General features: G+C 37.9%; 3 protein-coding genes across 6 annotated transcripts; 1 reads left to right on the plus strand and 2 right to left on the minus strand.

The window, feature by feature from the left end:
- Positions 1-1,867: 1,867 nt before the first annotated feature.
- On the minus strand, positions 1,868-5,786 carry LOC112165765 (SHUGOSHIN 2). 2 transcript variants are annotated; one of them, XM_024302404.2, is made up of 11 exons: positions 5,403-5,781; positions 5,255-5,292; positions 4,954-5,062; positions 4,827-4,850; positions 4,658-4,726; positions 3,830-3,868; positions 3,634-3,724; positions 3,448-3,539; positions 3,228-3,318; positions 3,066-3,126; positions 1,868-2,678 (listed from the first exon to the last, which is right to left on the minus strand). In XM_024302404.2, exons 1-11 carry the CDS (start codon positions 5,538-5,540, stop codon positions 2,234-2,236), a joined length of 1,197 nt encoding a protein of 398 aa, XP_024158172.1. In that variant the 5' UTR covers positions 5,541-5,781; the 3' UTR covers positions 1,868-2,233. The 2 variants fall into 2 exon arrangements, with proteins under 2 accessions (XP_024158172.1, XP_024158174.1); XM_024302406.2 differs by lacking the exons at positions 3,228-3,318; positions 3,448-3,539 and having other exon boundaries at positions 5,403-5,786.
- An 854-nt stretch (positions 5,787-6,640) lies between these two features.
- On the minus strand, positions 6,641-12,559 carry LOC112201674. Of its 3 annotated transcripts, XM_024342585.2 has the most exons (13): positions 12,386-12,559; positions 11,773-11,953; positions 11,618-11,680; positions 11,384-11,489; positions 11,116-11,220; positions 10,963-11,039; positions 10,758-10,872; positions 10,175-10,247; positions 8,916-9,107; positions 8,143-8,263; positions 7,071-7,295; positions 6,935-7,000; positions 6,641-6,808 (listed from the first exon to the last, which is right to left on the minus strand). In XM_024342585.2, the coding sequence occupies exons 1-12, from the start codon at positions 12,454-12,456 to the stop codon at positions 6,953-6,955; spliced, it is 1,377 nt and encodes a 458-aa protein (XP_024198353.1). In that variant the 5' UTR covers positions 12,457-12,559; the 3' UTR covers positions 6,641-6,808; positions 6,935-6,952. The 3 variants fall into 3 exon arrangements, with proteins under 3 accessions (XP_024198353.1, XP_024198354.1, XP_024198352.1); XM_024342586.2 differs by having other exon boundaries at positions 6,641-7,000; positions 10,758-10,860; XM_024342584.2 differs by having other exon boundaries at positions 6,641-7,000.
- A 6,374-nt stretch (positions 12,560-18,933) lies between these two features.
- LOC112163781 (protein NUCLEAR FUSION DEFECTIVE 4) lies at positions 18,934-20,952 on the plus strand. Its single transcript, XM_024300042.2, has one exon. It carries the CDS (start codon positions 19,003-19,005, stop codon positions 20,707-20,709), a length of 1,707 nt encoding a protein of 568 aa, XP_024155810.1. The 5' UTR covers positions 18,934-19,002; the 3' UTR covers positions 20,710-20,952.
- Positions 20,953-22,601: the final 1,649 nt, after the last annotated feature.

A 22,601-nucleotide genomic window follows, 5' to 3' on the forward strand; every position in this document is an offset into this window, starting at 1 on the left:
AGCTTATTTACTTTCAATAATTTCCTAAATTTTTTAGGGATCTATTCCAGCGGCACTTTATGTGTCATACTGAAGGAGGATTTACGCTATTATCTACAAATTTGATGTATAATGAGTGGACCTATTTCTATGTACCACTGTGGGTACCACCACACTTCTTGATATGTCTAGTTGAAAGCAGCAGCAGAATGATATGTAATGACCGCTCTGGCATGTGATGAATGAAATTGGCACTCAATTTAGGTTTATTCAAAAATAAAATAAAATATAGGACTAAGTAATACAATAGAGGGAGTTGAATGAATCAACATACGTACACTTCAAAAGGTTGAGTGCTCAAGTGACTTTAAAAAAGGTGTAGAATTTTGGGTGCATTATGTTTAACTTATTGATTAATTAATTCCTACAAATATCTAAAACCATTAACAGTCCGTGATCTCACGCGGTTTTAAGGTCTCGAAAATGTGACAACATGACGGCCCCGTTTGTCCCGGTTACTCCGTTTTGGTTGCATGTGACGCCCCCCCCCGTTTCTAATATTTTCTCGAGGGAAAAAGATGTTTGTTTGTGCGTTTAGGATTACAGGGGCTCCACGTATGTCGTCTTCGTCTATACTCCATTAGCTTAGTTCCAAGCTCACGAGCCCTTCTGAAAATGAAGCTCTTTTATAAAATGCAGTGCAATCTGATTAAAGATTCACTTGTCTATCACACATTTTGATCTTGTCTGTATCACCATGCTATCATCATCATGTTTTCTTTTATTTGGTATAAAACATACTGATGCATATACTAATGTTAAGATGAGTCTCATAATCTAAATCTGTAGATCTGTTACGTATGTCTTTGAGGAAGATTCTTGTAAAAAAAAATTAGCTAAATCAATGTCATTAAATTGAAAATAATGTATGGCTTCCAATGGAACTAGTTTTCGGCATTTTATTTTTTACTGTTCTGGGGAATAAAAAGATAAACAGTCTGGATCATGATGAAAACCGAAATTCATCGATCAGAAAAGTTCAAGCAACACATCAGAAACCAAGGAAGGCTAGTTCCACGGCCAAAAGCTTCAATGATATCCTACTCTTATTTTTGAGTTAGAGCCACAAATGGTGCCAGAATCAAATGGGGAATAAGTAGCCACAAATGGTGCCAGAATCAAATGGAGAATAAGTAGCATGTTCCATGTCTTAGAGGATTTTATTGAGAAGAAATGAATGAGTTCCACTTCATCTTAATATTGACCTGAATGTATAGGCTGCAATCATCGAGTAAAGGATACAAACTTGTTCTTCCAACTCTTGGAACTGGTTTCCGTAGTCAATGAGAGAATTGCGTACACACTAATATTAATATTGGATTATCTTCGGACAGTTGATGTAGTTGCCAACTGCGAGTAAAAAAGTAAACTAATAGCAACCCTTGAAATAACGCAAACGAAACGAGCTGGAGGATGTAACAAATTACTATTTCAAGAGTGGTCAATTTGCCTCTGATTGCCGGTAAAGGATGAAACTCATTCTTTGAATATCTAAGCTATAGGTTCCAAATGTAATTGGAAGCCAGTGCAGCTTGTCACTAGAACTGGAATTGGGAACCATATTAGCCAAGGAAAATTCAAGCCCCACATCAGATATCAAGGGAGGCAAACTCCAGTTTGATCCTTCTATTAGCCTGCTCCAGTTTCTGAGTTAGAGGTCAAATGGTGCAGAAATCGTCCCAAAGAAAAGTATTGTGACCACCAACCACATGGAGAATAAAATGCTTGTTCTATATCTATGGACGTTTTCTTTTAGACGAAATAAGTGAGTTCCAAAATAGATATTTTGAGTTTTAGAGCAATAGAGGTAAGTACATGAGTTCCAATATACCTGAATATTGCACAATCCAGAATTCATATGCTGCAATATATCCCACTTGTTCTCTTAATTCGTGAAAGTTGAAAGTGGTTTCCATTCCTTACGAGAATTTTCTAACATAGCTATTTTTCTCTGCCAGTTGACATATAGTAGTTGCAACTTACAAGGAGTAAAACTTTAACGAACACCCTAGATTTTGATACAGTCTAGTTCATTACAGAGTTTCCCATACGAGATATTATAATCACAGCTTTCTCATTTAATCTAATTATGCTTTCATGACCACAAGCAACGATTAGAAGAGTTCTAGTTGTACTTGTACAACCTCTTTTCAGCTGAAGGGTATAAATAATCAGCATTTAGACTCTGACCTGGTCATTCTGTTCTCCGCATTTTGACATGGAGTGGAGGTTCTTTGTAGGACTGAACCTTCTCAACTGCTTTCCGCAGTGGTCTTGCAATTGAAGATCTCTGTGATACTCCTTCACTCTTTGGGGCACCGCTTTCTTCTCTCTCTTTCTTGGTAGATAAAATTACGGGAGTGGGATCGCCATTAGGGATTGAATTTTCGGGAAATTCGGTATCCTTCTTAACTGCCTTGCACAATGGTCTTCCAATTGAAGATCTTTGTGATACTCCTTCACTCTTTGCAGCGCAGCTATCTTCTTTCTCTTCTTGCTTGGTAGATGAAATGGAGGGAATGGGATCATCCTCAAGCATTGGATTTTCCGGAAATTTAGCTTCTTCTATCTCAAACAAGTTTTCTGTCTGTTCTTCCTCATGGGATTTAAATCTAGAAGACTGCCTCCTCAAACTCCGCCTGAACAATAAACAATATGCATTGGGGAGAGTATATAATAACTTGAGATAGAATGTACGGTTTTTGTGTAGAAGCATTATGTTCTAGAGCTGTGACAAAATAATTAATACTTAAAGAGCAGAAACATCAAAATATAATAACTTGAGATAAAAAGTACGATTTTTGTGTAGAAACATTATGTTCTAGAGATGTGATGAAATAGTTAATATCTGAAGAGTAGAGAAGTAGAGAATCAAAGATTATCTACCAAAAGGTGCATCCCACAAATATTTCTTTTGGGATGTAGTGTATAGGCAGACTGCATATGAATGAGTGCACACAACTGAATCTACATTCAACAATATATGCTATCCGGAGAGCTGCACATAACACAAGATATCAACTAACCTTCTATTCTCAACCTTGTCTTTCTGTTCAATGTTTTGGCATGTAGTAGAAGTGCCCAAAGCTGCAGGAGATAGCAAGTACATATGTTAACATGGAGGGTGCAAAAGAAAGTGAGAAAAGCTATAGATATTCAGACGAGTAAATTATATCATCAATGTTTACATTGACTTCTTGTAGCACGCATTTTGTTGCCAACACATGGTTTGTCATCCTTAGTAGCTTCCTGCAAAGCTGGCTCCTCTCCTTCCTTGAGCTGAAAAAAAAAAAGAAAAAAAAAAAAGGAGGTTGTGAGTAATAGAAATGTATGGTCGTAAGTAATATAAATCTAAGTAACTATGAAGGCTTTAACAACCCCAGATTTGCTACCAAGTATCTTAAATACCTGACGGCCAGTATTTTGACATTTCATCTCTTCTTTTCCCTGTAAAGTGAGGGATTGTTCTACCTTTTGGCATTTAGTAGAAGCACCCAGAGCTGCAAGAAATTGTGCATATGTTAACCTGGAGAATGCAAAAGGTAGGGAAAAGGCAAACAACACAGATAACAAAATCACATCAGCAAAGTCTACATTGACTTCTTGTTGCACGCCTCTTGTTGCCAATACGTGGTTTGTCATCATTATCCGCTTCATGCAAAGTTGCCTCCTCTGCTTCCTTGAACTATAGTATAAAAAAATAAATGGCATTCAGTAACAAAAGGGCAAGGAACTCTTAAGGTTGCTTTAAAAACATACAAATGTGCAATTGAATGTTTAACTTAAGTACCTTAGAGCCAGCATTTTGACATTTCATCTCTGATTTTCCCTGAAAGATGAGAGAGTATTACTAAAAATCAAACAGAAGTTTGCTGAATGGCAACATTTAAATCAGATACCCGACTAAATAATTAACACTTTTTTTTTTTTTTAAGTCATCCATGTTGCTCTACATTTCTAGGAGTGAGGGATGTTTGCAGGAGTATTATTGACATCATAACCGTGGACGCAGAAGTATAGTTCTTAATTTTTTATCAAAAGGTGCAGAAAGTTAGAATATTGGCATTCACTCTCCTCAATTTGCATTGTTTGCCATAAACTGCAGAATGTTTCTGATTATTTTTCAGTTTTATTGTATTTTAAGAAGAGAAGTACAACACAGTGCCAGAAGACAAACACACTTTGCATGATGCAACCATATACTTACTTCTAGAACTGATGCGCAAACTCTAAATTATGCATGGGACAGTTTCCAATTCTGCTATTGGGCCAAATCAAAGGTTTATCAAAAGGTTTTGGAATTTGAACTGAATTACTTTCTTATCAGTGATAATTGCAGCTAGTTATGAGTGGCAGCATACAACGAATCAATTAAAAGAGCATAAGAAACTGTACAAAGTGAAGCATTGGGTTAATAGAGTAAACAGTGAGAGTGCTCCTCGAGTAACAGATCCAGAACCTAGATACGAGTTTTGATTTATAAAATATTCTTCTGGAGAAACACTACTCATGCAACAAAGCAAGGTGCACACAAGTAAAATATAATTACTGATGTTCATTTAAGTCCAAGGTTGACAGTTGGTTTAGTCTAACTGTGCAATCCAAATTAAGGGCTGACCTGCATTTCAAAATTCTTTGCCTTAAGTAAAGCCTCCTTGCATAGAAGTTCATGCTGTAGTGTTTTTACCTGGTATAACCGAAAGCACATAAATAAAAGACAGATATGATGAAAAGGCAGAACTTCACAAAGCGAGACTGTGCTGTATTTCGGTCATAGACAAACCCACCTTGTCTCTTCCTGAATTAAGCTCCTGCAAAATCAACAAAAGAGAGTAAATACCATAGGCAACCACATAAACCATTACTCGTACAAAAGATTTTTAAGACACTAATCAATGCAAACAACAACCATACCGCTAACATTACGCTGTTTGATCGAGCAAGATTCCAATTTTGCAGCTGCAATTTCTGAACACTAACCCGCAGTTTCTGCAACTCAGCTCCACTCAATTCAATGATTTTACTATTCAAAAAAAAGGAATCAAGGAAAACCCAGTATCTCCATTTGATTGGTGTTCTTATACATCTCAACCCATCACTCTGTAAATTCATATTTTCTCATTGGAGTAATCTCATTCACCAAACAGAACATACCACCCGCAAAATGTAATACAAAACAGCACAAAAAAAAAAAAAAAAAAAAAAAAGAGGATACTTCCTTTCGCTGACGAGTTTGATCAAAGCCATTCTTTCCTGGTCACACAAATTCACAGCACAAAAAAAAAAAGAAAAACCCAACTGAGAAAAATTGAACGAAACCGCAAACAACTGAAGAGGACCCAAAAGTGAGAAAGAGAGTTTACCCTCATGAGCTGTTCAACACGGTCCTTATCACCCATGGAAACTTCGGGAGGCTTTTCAATTCTCGGAGGAGCCGGCAAGTTGGTGACGTCAGCGAGCTTCGGCCGCATTACGGTACTGAAAGACGATCTCGTGCCCATTCTGGCGCCTCTCAAACCCTGAATTGAAATTGAGGGATCTCAATTGGGTAGAAAGAAGAAGAAGCACTCGGAGGAGTGTGAGAGAGACCCAATTCGGAATTGGGAAAATTAAGGGAAGGAGAGAGTGAATTCGGAGAAGGAAAACCCTAATTTTAATTTTGAACTGTGGCTGGGATACCCAAAAAGAAATGAGACCAAAGTGGTAATGTAGGCTTGGAGTGAGGTTCGGTTCCCAACGGCTTTCCGAATCTAAAGTGGGGATAGCTATCCATACCTGATTTTGAATATCTCAACGTCCCGAGCCTTGTTTTTTTTTTTTTTTGGTCAACCTAGTCCAAGTTCAATTGGATTATTTAGGAGGTTCTAGAGACACTATATTTAGGATAAAGATTGGATGTATGGCCAGAGAGACTACTTAAGGATAAATGATGGAAGAAACAAATTTCTAATTTGTGTCACCGGTACAAATATTTATCAAAGTTGTTATATTGATATCTATGCTAAAAGCTCTTTTTCCAATTTGAATGTAAAAATTTCATTTTTTTTTTGTGCTTTTGAACAAAGATTGGCAAGTTCATTAACAAATATAAAACTTACCATGTAGAAGCACAACAAGATGCACCGTAATTAAGTGATGTAACAATCTAAATAAATGCCGTACTGGTAATACAAACAACTAGAAAAACCCAGCAATAGATATAACAAGATCAATGATCTCAGGACTTCTCATCATTTTTAATATGGTTAAAACTTATGAGTAATTAAACATTAACTGAGACCCATACTAACTCAATTTAGAGGTTACATAAACTGAACCATAAACCCTTCTGAAAGTGGAGGGGAGAACGAGAAAGACATTCGCTAATATCAATCTATAGTCTTGATTCTGACTTTTAATACACTCTGAAACATAAAATCAATCTTGGAAACGCCAGAAAGGCAATTGAATTAGATTCATATCCTTTTGATTAGCAAACTTAAATCCCACATACTTTAGGGGTTTGAAGGCGATTTCATGTTTAGTAGGGAATAGGCCTTTCTTACTCTGCATTTGTCTCCAAACAAGTATCATACATCTACAAAATTGACCAATACATAACAAAAAGAACATTCCCTTGGAACTACTACTAGAGGCAAGCCCCATTATGGTTCAAAATACATCCTCAGAAAAAAGCTAGTCGTGAATACAGCTCCCAGTCATTAGCAATCTACACACTTCAACAAATCAAGGGCATGTTCTACCTGCTTCTTCCTATCACCGCCCTTTGCTGAGAACAAATTCATAGAACATAATGATTAACCATCAGACATCACTAAAGAGTGGATGATAGTACATGCATCTATTTGACTTCCTTATACTCTTGTTTTTAGTTTCCAGTGGATGATATACATACTTTCAACTTTCTGATATTTCATTGGGTGATGGTGCCTTGCAGGAGATATGCAGCCTTATTACGGACCTGCAAGAAAAAAATACTTTCAATACACTCACCAAGTCTAAGGAGAAACAAATTAAGTGTGAGTTCAAACCTTAGAGGCAAAAGATCTCAAATCTGTACTGGCGATCAGGCAAGAACAGTTTCGTAAGTACAGGCGCCACATTTCATTCAATACTTGCTTGTCTTCACTCAGTTGATTAGACAAGAGCCAATTCTCGGTCAACACCAAGTATACATACACCTTGAAGAAATCACAGTTTTTGTCTTTCACATTGATTGAGACTAGCAAATTTAGGATCTCTACTTCATCCTGGGCCTGAGGAGATGGAGTAAATCAGGGAACAGTGTGTTATGCACTTAAGATGCAATATACCATATTTGCAGTAATTTTAAGCTGGTAATAACGTCTTTTGGAGTTAAAAGAGCGATATTTAATAAGCAACACACATGCACACAATGAACTTTAATACATGTACATCACTAGTTGTTATTCATAGTTCATGCCAACATGTATTTATTGCTTTCTTCTCTCACCTCTCAAATTGATCTGAAAGCAATTTACTGAAGATGTGAACCACAAATCTCTTCTATAGCTATTCAATAACCCAAAAGCTTAAACTATGCTGAATGGATTATATGCTTTAATACTTGGGCTCTAAATACTCTTCCGTATATGGATCCTAGTACATTACATTTCTTAAATCAACCAAAATGTCTACAAGATATGCCAACCTATGACACACCATAAATTTTCCTATCTGAGGTTTTATGATAAAACAATAAATTTGATCTGTTTCCAGATATCTTTAAGTACCTTTTTTTTTTTGTTACAAAAAAAAAAAGTACCTCTTTTTTCATAAAAAGAACAAAAATAAAGAAAAGTACCTTCCTATCTGAATGAGTTTAAAAGGTTGAGGGTAGGATATGACTATACCACAATTCAAGACATTGCAAATAGATTACAAAAATATGTGCATGAAAGTAATAAACCAGAAACAGGAAATTTTAATATTTCATTAACCTATAAGTCTTATAACATTGAGAAGTGTCTTTTATTCTTTATTAGCGGTCAACTTGATTTGTTGGACCAAGTAGTTGGTAAACTTTGGAGTAAAAGTATATTGCCTAATATTATTCAACAATATTGTAGTCAGGTTCACTACCTTATAATCAAAACAACCATGAAGGATTTGATAGGCAACCACACTTCTAAACAGCTTGCTGCGAGAATTGGCTCCCGAAATGCATTCCACAATTCTTAAGCAGTTCACATCCTTGGGGATTCTGCATATCACACAATCAGCAACCCTATAGGTGGGGAACTGAAGAAAAGTAAACAGCAAAAGGGAGATAATATTGAGACAGGAAAACTCATATGTTAACTCTCCTTCTATTTCCTTCTTCGTGTTTTTGTTTTTTATTTCTGTATTTTTAACCATCACAAAGATGAACATGCAGATTTAAATAGCATAGTAATCTCAGCAAAGTACTAAAATAGCAACCCAAAACCTGAAAAATATTTCCAGTTTGGCGTTCTAAAATAGTCCAAAAATGCCTAGTAACCAACAACCATGATATATGAAGATAAAATTTTATCATATGTATGCACGCTATCTGTCTGAACAAATCCCTTCACTACATCACTCCACAGTTTCTACAAAATTCCCATAAGAGTGTTAAACTGATTGACACCAATTACAGTCACTGATGCCCATAACCAATTTTGTACATACCCTGAGAAAACTTGACAATAAACACTATTCAGGGCAGGTGTAAGATATAATAGTGGATCATTAACAAAAGGTGCAAAAAGCCATTAATTGATTAAGAACTCTTGCTCAACTAGGAAGAACGAGTTAGCACCATTACACTTGGCCAAAATTAAATCACACTACATATAGTGAATCAAAAGAAATCAATCACTAGAATCAATTACCTGCGAGCAAGAGATTTTGCTATCTTCTCACAGCTAGATTCCCATTCATTGTCTGTGAAGTAACTGATAGCTGCCTGCAAGCATTCATGCAAAAGCACAAACAGACCTTGAAGCTGGCGGTCTAAAAACAGATAAATTATAACTTCCATCAACTCTTCTGCTTCCGAGGTCAAATATATAGCTGTTTTGCTCCTGTTGATAAATAAGCAACATAACAACCTTATAAAACAACAACAACCAAACATACTACTCATAAGCAGTTTCATCATTAACTTAAACTAAGAACCTTAGTTCACTCTATTAAGACTTCATTAATAAAATACACGCAAATCACTATCCAATCTGGTGATCAATAGTGATCTGCATGTAGATCACTATCTGACCTTAGTTCACTGAAATGGATAATGATTAGAGCTCTACAATCTGGTTATCAGCTCTACAGATTAGAGCAAAATTTAAGCATCATGTGCCTATAATCAACCATTAGACCAAATGACGAATAATCAGCCTATATCAATGACAATCCCCACAAGCTGGACAGCAGATATCAAGAAACTCCCACTTGTTGCAGATAAAATCAAAAGCATCTTTATGGCTGAAAATATACTAATGATAACCATCATATTTAAACCAAAATACTGTTAAAAAAATGAGAAAATTTTAGATATACTTGGACAGGTTGGGCCATTTGAAATTAATTCGGTCCTTAATCTAGTACTATCATAAACATAAAGACATAATCGTCTTTTTGGTGACGCAAAGGGGCTGAAGTACAACAAGCCAAGGACAGAGACGTGATCTAAGGTAGGTAAGAATCCAGATGGGATCTGAGAAAGAGGATTCAGTGGAAAAGTAATATGTAAGAAGTTGCCCTCCATCTTTTCTAGTTTTCCTTTTGTGTGGTGATGTGGTCGCAGTAGTCTGGGTGGTGGTGGGTTAGGCTTAACAACATATTACTTACAAACTCAAAAAGAAAAATTTTAGGAAAAGAAGATCCATTATATTGCCTATTTAAATGAAAGGAGTAGACGACTTTATATTGAATTACAGGACAAATTGCTCTGGTAATCAGCTGTATAGTTAGACCTATTTAGGCTAACACGTTAATTTAGGCTAAATGCCTCAAATCAGCCTTCAACAATAGTATATGTTAAGAACAATAACCACTACCAACCTCTAAATCAACTGTTCAAGCCATGACTGTAACATGAAAATGAATTGCTTGTCGGTTTTCAAACTACTTTTTGGTTGTTGCTTACCTCACTTGACAAGAAGTAGTTGCATATTTGATCCACGCTCTAATATTTTGAGCTGGACCTTGATGACCAGAACCTGGACGGAAATTTTTAAGTACTATGAGTATACCAAGAACTGAAAGGCAAGCAAAATTGGGACATTGTACCCATTTGGAATATTGCATCAGGTGATATATCCATAATAAAAGGAAAGAATTGGAAAATATTTAACTAATAATACAATAATGCAATAACATTACAAATGTATTCATCTCATTAATAAAAAGAAGACATGTGACTGGAGTTTAGCATCTGTCAGTTTATTGGTGGGTAGGTCAACTGAATATGCAGCAGATATGTACTAGGTATATTTCTATGCCCAGGTTGAACAAGGGTAGGGAAATATAGCAAGTAAACATATGGCTCTAACATCAACATCATTGCAGCCAACACAATTCTTACATGCATTTTGAAAGCAGAGAATACCTCTTGATTTTACTGTACCTCAAGTATCAACACAGATTCTACCACAGAAGAAACGATGTGTAGTCCTATCTATGAAACAAAAATCCTGTCATAAAAACTGAATGAAGGTAAGAAAACTTACTGGAATCAACATATTCCATATTCGAAGAGTTGAACAGAAAACCATAGTTTTCAAGAGCCAATTTTAACTCAGAATAGCTAGGGAACCAATCGATTTTAACATGCAGTAGATCAACCTGGTTAGAATAAATCACCAAAATGAACTCTGTGTAAAATGTCATAAACTCGACATTTCGTCGAAGGAACAAAAGAAAGATCAAGTTCACCTCATTTTTGGATGAGAGGATAGCACACCAGAAGTCACATGCAGATGTCCTCAACTCTTCATTTGATGAATATGCCACTGACAAACAAAAGGGTAAATGCATCAAAACAAATTTCATGTGTATCAAAAGGAAAGTTATAATTGACAAACTCACTCAAATTAAAGGTCCACATGGCTACAGACTTTTCCACATGACCCCTGGCAAGAACCACTTTTGAAAGCCAGCCATTTACTAATAACCCTTCTAGCAAAGTGTCTCCTGAAAAAAGCATTTTGAAGAATTCACGTATACGCATTATAGAAGGACAGACGACTCTAACAGACAATAGTATACACAACAGGATCACTTATGTTGATGCCAAAGAGCCTGTTCAAAATGAATGACCAGAGATAACTAATAGAATGCAGGCAGTATAGCTCACCGTTGTCCGTACAGATTTCAAACTCAGAATTGAGCTTGTTTTTCATGAAAGACTGCAAGACTGTGCAACTTTTCAGCTCAGGAAAAGCAAGGGGAGGTGGGGTTCTCTACAATTACAAATTCACAACAGAACAAAGAAACTACCATTATTCAGAGATCAATTCCCGACTCAAAGTCTAGAACAATAAGAAAGCATCAAGTAATGCAATATTGACTGTATCTATTCATTATAAACCTGGTCTCCGAAAACGCATATCCCCCACAAAAAGCTATCCTCCTTGCCACCTATTTCTATTATCTGCATTAAAGAGCTCATATATTGTCATTTACAAAGAAGAAATGCGATATACGAATAACAATGGAAAAATTAGATCAGGTGAGGTTATCTGCCTGGTTTTCGCACGTATCAACAAGTTGAGAGAGGGAAGCCTCTCTGTGTTCATCCTCTTCATCCGAATCATTGTTCCGCCGTGCCTTGGCCTTTGCTTTCCTAGCCTTGGCCTTTTCAACAAGTTTACCTTCTTCCTTGTAGAAATCAGTCAAAAGATCATCCAGCCCAATAACTTTCTTCCTAATACAACACGAACACGAGACATTACTCAATCACTACATATCATCATTTAACCATATTGGCAATCCTATAATGCCAATTTCACATTAATGTATATGCATAAGAATCCCCTGCTACAACTTTAAATGGAAAAAAAGATCATGTTGAAGTTCTGGGCTGTCATTTTTCCACTCTAAGTCCAACAATTTCAAACAGCAATCACGTCCAATCGACCTCAAGAGTTGAAAAGGTCAAAAAGAAAAAGAAAAAGAAAAAATTTAAGTTCCAAGAGAGCAATTTCCTACCCAAAAAATGAAATGAATCAAGAAAGTAAAGTGAGAAAGCAAGAAAACCTAAAATACCAAATTGAAGTAACAGTGGTGAATCCGAATAGTCAAGACTAGAATTATGGTTAAAAAGAGAGAAGAGAAGAGAAGAGAAGAGAAGAGCCACCTTTTCTTAGGAGGGGGGTTGAGGACTGGCTCGTCGCTCTCGAAGTCGAGAAGGCTATCGAAGTCCATCATCTGTTGACGAAACGTTTCGTGTTCTCTGGGGGTTGTGAAATTTCAGAAGGTGAGAAGCGCCAAAAGTTTGTGGCTGCTTAAAAAGGGCGCGGTTATTGCCTTTTGCTCATCGTGGGTTAGCCTCACAGTCCTCACTACTCTTCTCTCTGTACTATTAGAGGCCCAAAACCCGAAAATATTACGGGCTATGCTATTTATATCCGGTAAATATACTATTTACTCGATAAAAATGTATTGTCGAAATATCTTTTTTTTTTTTTTTTTTATGGAAATAAGTCAGCATTTTCATTAAAATTCAGTAAGTAGTACAAAAACGAAACACCCCTATGAGGTCGACAGAAAAAATTGTTTCTTAGAACCTCATGAAACCCTATTCTAGAAAAACAACATCCCAAAAAATTCCGAATACACTCACCTTTTAGGAAATCCACGCACCATTATTCTAACAAAAACCTATAAACCTCGAAGCTTACATAAAATGGTTCAAACTAAGGCTCTGGTTTTTGCGACCCAAACAAAAATTAAAAAGTACTATGGGCCATAGAGACCCAATTCATCCAGCCCCATAGCAGAAGGGTAATCCAGCCCACAAACCATATCAATGCCCATGCAACCCATCCACTCTAAATGCAGGCCCAAAGAGTAGGGTAACCAAAGCCCTAACCCAATGAGCTCACACATATCTTTCCAGCCACGTCGCCGCCGCCGACACTCCCCGTCAGAGCCGCCGCTTCAGTAACCCCGTCCTCCTCACAAAAGCTACCGAACACAATCGTGTCCACAGCAGTTCCTCTGCTTGAACCCGATCTTGATCTAGCATAGCCCTCGGGATCACTCACGACACCCTCAGAGATTGCTCGATCACAGCCATTCATCACTTCCAAAATTTCCCCAATCGGATCTGAACCTAGATTTCCTCGACCCCAGCCATCAACCAGTTCCCATCCGACCTCGCCCAGAGTGAAAGGCCCAGTGCCGCTTGACACCGATGAGAGAAAATTTTGAGCCTTCGCAGCCAATCGGACCGCCATCATGGGGCACTGACGAAACCATTCGCCTTCGCTGCTAAGAAGAAAGAGGCGAGCCGCCACCCTTCCAACCCCAAGTAACCGAGCCACTGCTTAGCCGAAAAACCTCTCTGCCGAGAGTCAATAGATTTGCAGTACAGTCGCCTCCAATCAAGGTAGGTTGCAGCCTTAGGTTTTTTCTCTCTAGAGAAAGAGAGAGCATCGTGAAAAAAAAAAGTTGGATATATTTTCGAAATATCTATGATTGTATACAAAATTTACTGTTTTATACGCTTTTTTTTTTTAAGAATAAAAATACTTTTTATTCAATACTAGCAAGATTACATAATATGAGAATGATCGGTGGTGGATATAGATTCCTCACTCTACCCCTAAAAACCAAAGTTTTAAATTTCTCCTAAACTGCCTTTTATTTCCTTAATTTTGAAGTACCGAAACTAAATTCATATGCTATATCATTTCCGTTAGAAGTTTCCCTTTCCATACATTTCCACGAAATTCTTAATTTCCGAAATATCTACACACACAAAATATATTTAAAAATTCATACCGAAATTTTGTCCGAAATTTCTCTAAAATTTATGTTAAATTTTTATGTCACCTACAATGAATTTTTACTTCATACTTTTATAGAGAAAATATGAGATTTTGATTTTGACTTTTTTTTTTTTTTTTTGCAATCAAGTTGAATACAACAAAAAAGCCTTTTTGTTTTTTTTCTACTACGAAGTTGAATGCTCCAACCATAACATGATTTCCTTTTTGCTTCGTCTCAAATATTGTATGCTTCATACACTGTAACATCATATTAGGTAATTTCACAATATCCGATATATGGATTGCATGTGAAAAGTGAACAACACGTACACATACAATAACCATGTGATGAAGTACGAAAATCATTTCCAAAATTCATGTACTTGGGAGCAGTATCGTATGATACTAAATGAAAACAGTTCAACCAGCTACTTCAAACCACATCATAGTAGCTTTTATATTCCTTTTGTTGTTCTTGTTCATTTTCATTCACGGAGTTTTGGTTTTACGTACTCCACCCCACCCCCTTGTAATTTTCTACTTATTAAAAAAAGTAAATCATATTTACATTATCAATACACATAGATAAAAACACTAGTTTAGCAACCTACTACAGTACTAGTTAATTACTTGTCCATATATATCATAATTCTATTATAAATGTATAATTTTAGAGATGTTACATTATAAATAGATTAATTATTAGTTTAGTCTATGTAAAAGTTTCATTCAAAAATATCATTTTATAAATGCAATTAATTTGATTTCTTTATTTTTAACTGAAATTTCCACCGAAATCGAAACTTTCTCCGAAATTTCCTTAAATTTGAAGTACCGAAATCAAAACTGATGACTTCTATGAACCAAGTGGGCCCAACTCTTAACCACCTTAAACGCCCGTTTTTTGAGATACAGAACGAGACCAATCCCGAGAGTCACGGTAAATTCTCGTCGCTAACATTGAAAACAACTATGTCACCCTCTTTAACACCATGTCTCCAAACAGGTAGACTGCGTGCAATGATGAATCGTCGTCATATTTGACAAGAAGAAGCCACCGATAATAACACATGTAGTCCTCGAGAATAACGTTAAAACAATGGCACATTAGGCAAGGAATCACCATAACTCTTCGAAGCCAATTTCAAGAAGAAAATTACTCCCTTCAACACCATGATCCAAAACCGCCAAACCATGTGCAGGAGTGCTTTCCTATTACCTTGACCATAAAAAAAAATACAAAAATTCCATGGAAATGATACCATAATCATAGCACCATTGTAGCACACCCCATGGTGAAACCACCACGAGATATCCACCACCATCCCAACCAAACCCCCCGCCGCCACCACCACTCCCAATCCTCTTGGAGAGAAACCCTGTATTTTCGGAAGGAATAATGAGTTGGTAAGGAAATGTTGACTTGAATTAGTATATGCGGTTGCACAAATCATTTTACCACTCCAAATACATGCCACGTAACTCATTTTAACAACAAAGTTAACAAAAATACTATATTTGGTAATGGTGCAATACTTGAGGTAAAAAAAAAATTTGTAAGTACCAAAAAATACATTCGCAATAATACATGTATCATTTGGAGTTTTTTACCCCGAAATCACATTAAATATATTTATAAAATCTCATATTTGAATGAAACTTTTACATAGAGTAAGTAACTTATAATAAACTTACTTACAATGCAACATCTCTAAGCTTGTATATTTATAATAAAATTATGGTATTTAATATGGATGAGTAATCAAGTAGGTTGCTAATTTAATGTTTGGACTAAAATATATTTATTCCCTGTACTTTGCCTCTAAAATCATTGCAGTCCATAGCATTCTAATTTCATCCAAAAAATCTATAGCCTCTCAATTTCCACCAAATAGACCCACTCCATTAACTCTTCGTCAAAATGCTCTTTTAAGTCACTGAAGTGGCAAACTTGAGACACCAAGTGGATGGTAAAATATCAAAAATACCCCTGGCCTCTATTACGATTGTGTTGCTGCCATCCAGCTCTCTCTCTCCCCCTCCCACACACACACACACACACACTACATGTCCTCCTCCACCTGCAGAAGAAGAAAATGAATTGAAATCAGACAGGAAATTCCAATCTCAGCAGCCTCTGATAAGACTCATTCTTGTCGTCCTTCACAGGCGACAAATCAAACCCGAAAAGTTCTAATCTTAGCAACCTCGTTCTTGTCATTCTTGTGATCCTTCACTGACGATCGACATGGTATGAATATATCGCTGCATGTCGAGGTCTTCGACAGTGACGAGAGACTCGAGATCTCCTAGAACAAGCTAGAGAACGAGTCAAGTCGCATAGTCAACTTGGACATCCTGGTTGGGAGGTTGAGCTCGATTTTTCGTATTTGCGATGAATCCATTTTTCAATTTTGTTGGGTTTGAAAATTTGATGGAGAGAGAACAAAGCCAAGACCGTAACTTAAGATCTGGAAAAACTTTAAACCGAGGAGAAGTTGAATTGGGTGTCGACAAAACTGAAGCGTCAAAACAAATGGGATTGTGTTCAATAATATATAATTGGGCCGATCGGGCCTCAAAGATGATAACTTTGTTAGCGAGCTCTTTTGGACACTAAAGGGCATCAAATCAAGAATGGCTTTGATCCTGTCCAAGCACATATCAAAGTTGCAATTGGCATCTATTCTACTACCTGGGTAATAGCAACTTTCGGATCAATATTCCTCCATTGGGGTACTGGTGTGTTGGCGAGTCCACTTACTGGGCACACGGCTGTGCTCGTACGGTCACAATTTGGCAAGAGGAATACGTGTATCCGTACACATGGGCAGATACGATCCCCTGGAGCCAATCACTAGCATGGGTCCCAGCGTCGTATGACTTAGGCATCGGAGGAGTGAAGTCTGGACCATTCCAGACTCTCTCTTTGCTAAAAGATCTCAAGGGAAGTTCAACTCAGCGAAGCCATCCATTCTCCACCCATTCGGAATCACACCTTAACATTTGGCGCCATCTGTGGAAATCGAACCCACAACCACATGGTGAATGACGATGATGAGGATGATGAAGACGACGTCGACGACTGTGTGGTCGAAGGTACAAGAACGGTATTCTTCGGGGTTGCGAATTGGGTTCTTTGTGGCATGGTTTAGGAGAGATAGTGTATTTGTTGTTTGATATGGTCATTAATTTCTAGAGAAAGGGGAAGATTGAGTTTTTAAAATTCGATTCCTTTCAAGAAATTGAAGAACAACGTTGAGGGCGGTGGCGATTTTGTTGAAGTGGATAGTGGGTGGGACCGGGTCATCACTTAATCTTGGAAATGGATTCATTCTTGTCAAGGTAAGCTAGGTGTTTGGGTAAAAGAATAAGAGGAAGAATAGGTATGCGGTAAGAAGAAAAAAAGAGAAGAATATTAAAAAATTAAAGAGGGAGGCCAAAGCTATTCTCGACATTTTACCATCCACTACACTTACATGCATGGCACTGACTTGTCATCTAAATTTGTGCCACGTCAGCCAGTTAATAGAGCATCTGGACGAAATGAACCTACTGAGTAGAAATTGAGAGGTGAGGAAATTTTTAAATGAAATTAAATGAGAGACTGAAATGATTTTAGAGGAAAAGTATAAGAGGGAACAGAATTTAGTATTTAATATATTTTCATATATTCATATGGATGAGTAATACATTTATATCTCCATTGCCTCAATACCAACACTTCCCATAGCATCTGCCACCAATATTACCTTCCACTCCATTCCCTACACTGCCAAATCCCATCTTTGCCAGACATTGCCTGCCAACCTTTCAAACCCCAATATTCGATCGACACTGCCAACCATTCCATCAATTCCAGTCTTCTCCCCAACCCCCATCAAATTAATTTGAACATATATATTCCCAATAAGAGCTTTGTTTGATGGGAACTCAGACCACATTTACTCCATTGCCTACACATATATGAGCAATGAGATTATTAATCAAACGGGCCATGATTTATATGTTGAAGATGCTTATGAATGAGCGAATCATTGACTAGGCGTAGTTTGGAAGAGTGAAATGGAAAATGAAGACAAGTTTTGTCAAGTAATTAATCGATAAGAGTCCCAATGCAGAGATTACGATCTTTAAGAAACTAATTACATTACTGAGGGGTAACTATATAAACTGTCCTTAGAAATGTCTCGATCATAGAGACTCTACAAGGTAAAATTATGGGAAGGGCGGCTGTCTAGGACAATACCACAACGCGTTTCCTACTCTTCCTAGTCTTTCTATTGTCAGAATAATATATGGATTTAGGGATCCATTGTTGACGGTATGGGTAATGAAGTCAATAAGTTCATTAGTATGATGATCTATTCACTAGTTTTGAGTGAATTGCAACTTTGATCCCTAAATTTCTTTAAAAAAAAAAGAAGCATAATTTTCGATGAAATACCTCAAACATGGATTTCATAAGAAAGAAAACTGTGGTTTCACGTTTCTTTATCTTTATTTTCATAATATCATTTATGATACATCTATCTGTAAAATTCATCACTCGCACCTAATGGCAGTGTATACTATGCTTTCATCTCGGGACGGACACGTGTCGAGTTCCATTTTGTAGAGTTCCTATGACAGTGAGATATTGATCAACCGTAGTCGATCTCTCACTCTTTTCTAACACCAGTAATTTTTTATTTTATTTTGTTTTTTCAGAAATCCCCGGTATTGTAGAAGTGGAAATTCACTCCATTCGTACAATATAGTCTCCAAACAAACAACGGCTCACAAACTCGTCCACCCTCCTCTCTAGCCTTAACTGTAGCCCATTCTGTGGCATCCACTGCTTTAATTAGTCTCTCATTATAATAACCATTTTTAAATCCCTTAATGAATCTCTAACTCTATTTAATTTCGATCCAAACCCATCTTTTCTTACATGCATGCATGCATTTCTGTACATATTGCTAACTAATTAATTTCCAAAATGACCAGTTCTAAGGGCGGTAACGGTGGGATGGGAGGCGGGGACTTCCTTGGATTCTCAGTGCATGTGATCACTGGAAGATGGTTCAGCGTTTTCGCTTCCTTCCTCATTATGGCCGGAGCTGGTGCTACATATCTCTACGGTACATATTCCAAAGAGATCAAGGCCTCTCTTGGCTATGACCAAGAAGACATCAACTTGTTAGGTTTCGCCAAAGATTTTGGTGCAAATGTTGGAGTTCTGTCGGGACTAATTGGAGAAGTAACCCCCGTTTGGTTTGTGCTCCTGATCGGAGCAGCCATGAATTTTGTGGGCTACTTTATGATTTGGCTGGCCGTCACTGGAAAAATTGCCAAGCCTAAGGTTTGGCAGATGTGTCTGTACATATGCCTTGGAGCTAACTCTCAAAATTTCGCAAACACTGGAGCTCTTGTCACCTGTGTCAAGAACTTCCCTGAAAGCCGAGGTGTCATGCTTGGTTTACTCAAGGGCTTCGTTGGGCTCAGTGGAGCTATCTTGACACAGCTTTACTTGGCCATCTACGGAAACGATGCGAAATCGTTGATTCTACTTATTGCGTGGCTCCCGGCCGCGATTTCAGTAGTTTTTGTGTACACAATTCGTCCAATGAAAGTTATTAGGCAACCGAACGAGCTCAATGTGTTTTACCACTTCCTCTACATGTCTGTTTTACTTGCGTTGTTCCTCATGACCATAAGTCTACTCCAAAGATGGTTTAATTTCTCCCACGCCGCCTATGCTGGCAGTGCTACCGCGGCTGTTTTGTTGCTGTTTTTCCCTCTTGGAATTGCCATTAGAGAAGAGCTAGTGCTGTGGAAGCAAATGAAACGACCTATTGATCCTCCTATTGAGGTTAGAGTAGAGAAAACACAAGAAATTAAACAAGAGAAAAAAGAGGAAAAAGACGATACAGCTTGTTTTGCTAACATATGCAATAAACCTCCAAGAGGTGAAGACTACACCATTTTACAAGCACTCCTAAGTTTGGACATGATCATTTTGTTCGTTGCAACGTTATGCGGACTCGGCTCTAGCCTGACCGCGGTAGACAACTTTGGGCAAATCGGTGAGTCGCTTGGATATCCAACTAAAACAGTGAAAACTTTTGTGTCATTAGTTAGCATCTGGAATTACTTTGGCAGAGTCTTTTCAGGGTTTTTCTCCGAAAGCCTGCTAGTGAGATACAAAATTCCCCGTCCCTTAGTGATGACATTTTCTCTCCTCTTATCATGCGTTGGCCTCCTTCTCATCGCCTTTCCCACCCCCGGTTCTCTCTACCTGGCATCAATAATCATCGGGTTTTCGTTTGGGGCTCAATTGCCATTGCTATTCGCAATAATTTCCGAGCTCTTTGGACTCAAGCATTTTTCCACTTTGTTCAATTGTGGGCAAATAGCGAGTCCTTTGGGGTCTTATCTTCTAAATGTGCAGCTCACTGGAAAGCTTTACGATCAAGAGGCGAAGAAAGAGCTAGCGAAGAGAGGATTGACTAGGTCACAAGTGAAGGAGCTGACTTGCCTCGGAAAACATTGTTATTGGTTGTCTTTTACAATTTTAGCTGCGGTTACGTTCTTCGGTGCTCTTAGTTCACTGGTTTTGGTGTATAGGACAAGAGATTTCTACAAAAGTGACATATATAAGAAGTATAGAGAGGAAGCAGAAACTATTGGTGAAAACAAAAGCTAGCATAGGAACTTGAAGGTTACGGAAGTGAAGGATATATATAGGACATGTTTAATCTGTACGTATTGTATATCTTCCTAATACGATCGAGTTTGCTAGCAGTAGCGAAATTTACTTTTGCTTCATGCTATAGCAAACTCCAAATTGATGCCAAAGGGCTTTTGATTTTGTATATCTCTTTTCTGGTGTTATGCTCTATCTTTACGTCTTTTCTGGTATGATATATTGTGATAAGATTTTCATGTATAGTCATGGTTTTGTATTTCTGTCCATCAATAGTATGATGATTTTTATTAGGGTTTTCAACACTCCGGTGCTTCAAAACTAGCTAGCACCCTCAAAACCAGTTTTGGTCCAAAACCAACTTCTCATGTCATACTCATGTTTCTACTTAGGGTTCTGAAAGCAGCTAGACACAAACACAATACCCACGTACGTATACGTAGTTTTTGAAAACCAGATATCTGTGCATGTGTCTGGGGATAATTGTGTTTGCTTTTACTTTATTTAAAAACCAGACCTCAATATCTCAACATTTTAGTGACAAAGGAGAGTTTGAATATAAATGTATATAAGCAATCTTTTTTTTTTTATAATTTTTTTTAAAAAAGAAATAAAGGGCCGATGCGGCTGCCCTCAAGCCTTGATTAATGAAACTGTCGAATACAGGGGGGGACATTGAGCCTAACCCTCTGATTACAATAAGCATCTAGAGTATTTTTCAAAATAGTATGAGGAATCTCTACAAAACACATGTATTCTAACAAGTACCAACTAGCAAAGAGTGCTCTACTGGCTACTCCATTTGCTTTAATATGATGGTGACATAACGGAAAGATAATTCGATATGTAACCCGATTACAACGTAGCATAATTACCATAAGCACAGCTTTCCTACTATGTTGTTGCCTTAGAATAGATTTGATGACACTTAGTCTCACCCTGCTACCAGGCGGTAGCGACCATTTGACGAACCAAGGAACTCGCCGCCTATCTAGAGCAGACAAGACACTTAGAGTGCACACATGGGCACAAAGCCCGACTAGCCCTACATAGCTACTGTAGGGACTTATTGCTCGCAAAAAGAGCAAACAAACTATGCAACATAAGTAAATAACAACTATATATAAAATAAAATCTGAAGTAGGGCCCACAAAAGGAACCCAACCCCAAACTCCAGCCCAGATTGGGCCCATAGGCAGAATCCTAGCCTAAGAAACCAATCCAGCAAGTGGGTCTTTGCCAACCCTCTCGGTCCAAACTAGTGTCTGCACTGCCTCATCCCTCCACTGGCGTCGGGCCATCATCGACTCAGTGTCATCGTCCGACCATCGGAAAGTTGCGCCAATCGCCGTGATCCTCACCTGACACCAACCGAGCAAGGGAAGATCTGCATCCGACGACCAAGTATCGCCAACAAACACACCAAGCCGTCGATCTACTCCAGCCAGCCATGGAACCCAGCTTGCGGACCGTGGACTACCACCAAACGCCTATCTGACTAGCCCCCGATCCGATCCGACTTCGATCCTGGCCCATCACCACGATAGCCGCCCCCTTCGACTGAAATAGCAGGAAAAACTCACCACTTCCCGAACCTAGCTTTCGAGGTCGAGACAGGCCCATGAAACAAGACACCCGTCCGGCCGCACCCACATGCGCCGGCTAGGCCAGAGGCCATCACCGGCGCCAAGGCGCAGCCGGACAGAGATAAAAGCAGGCGACGACATTCTCTAGTTTTCCAGTGCGTTCTCTAGGTTTTTATCAGATTTTTTTTTCATTGTATATAAGCAATCATTAGCTATCCGTTAAAAAAAATTATATATGAGAGATGAGAAAATAAATTAGAGGAACAAACTTAGTGTGAAATTTAATATTCTTTTATTAAAAATTGA

The sequence above is a fragment of the Rosa chinensis genome, chromosome 5, assembly GCF_002994745.2.
Source record: "Rosa chinensis cultivar Old Blush chromosome 5, RchiOBHm-V2, whole genome shotgun sequence".
NCBI classification, from domain to species: Eukaryota; Viridiplantae; Streptophyta; class Magnoliopsida; order Rosales; family Rosaceae; genus Rosa; species Rosa chinensis.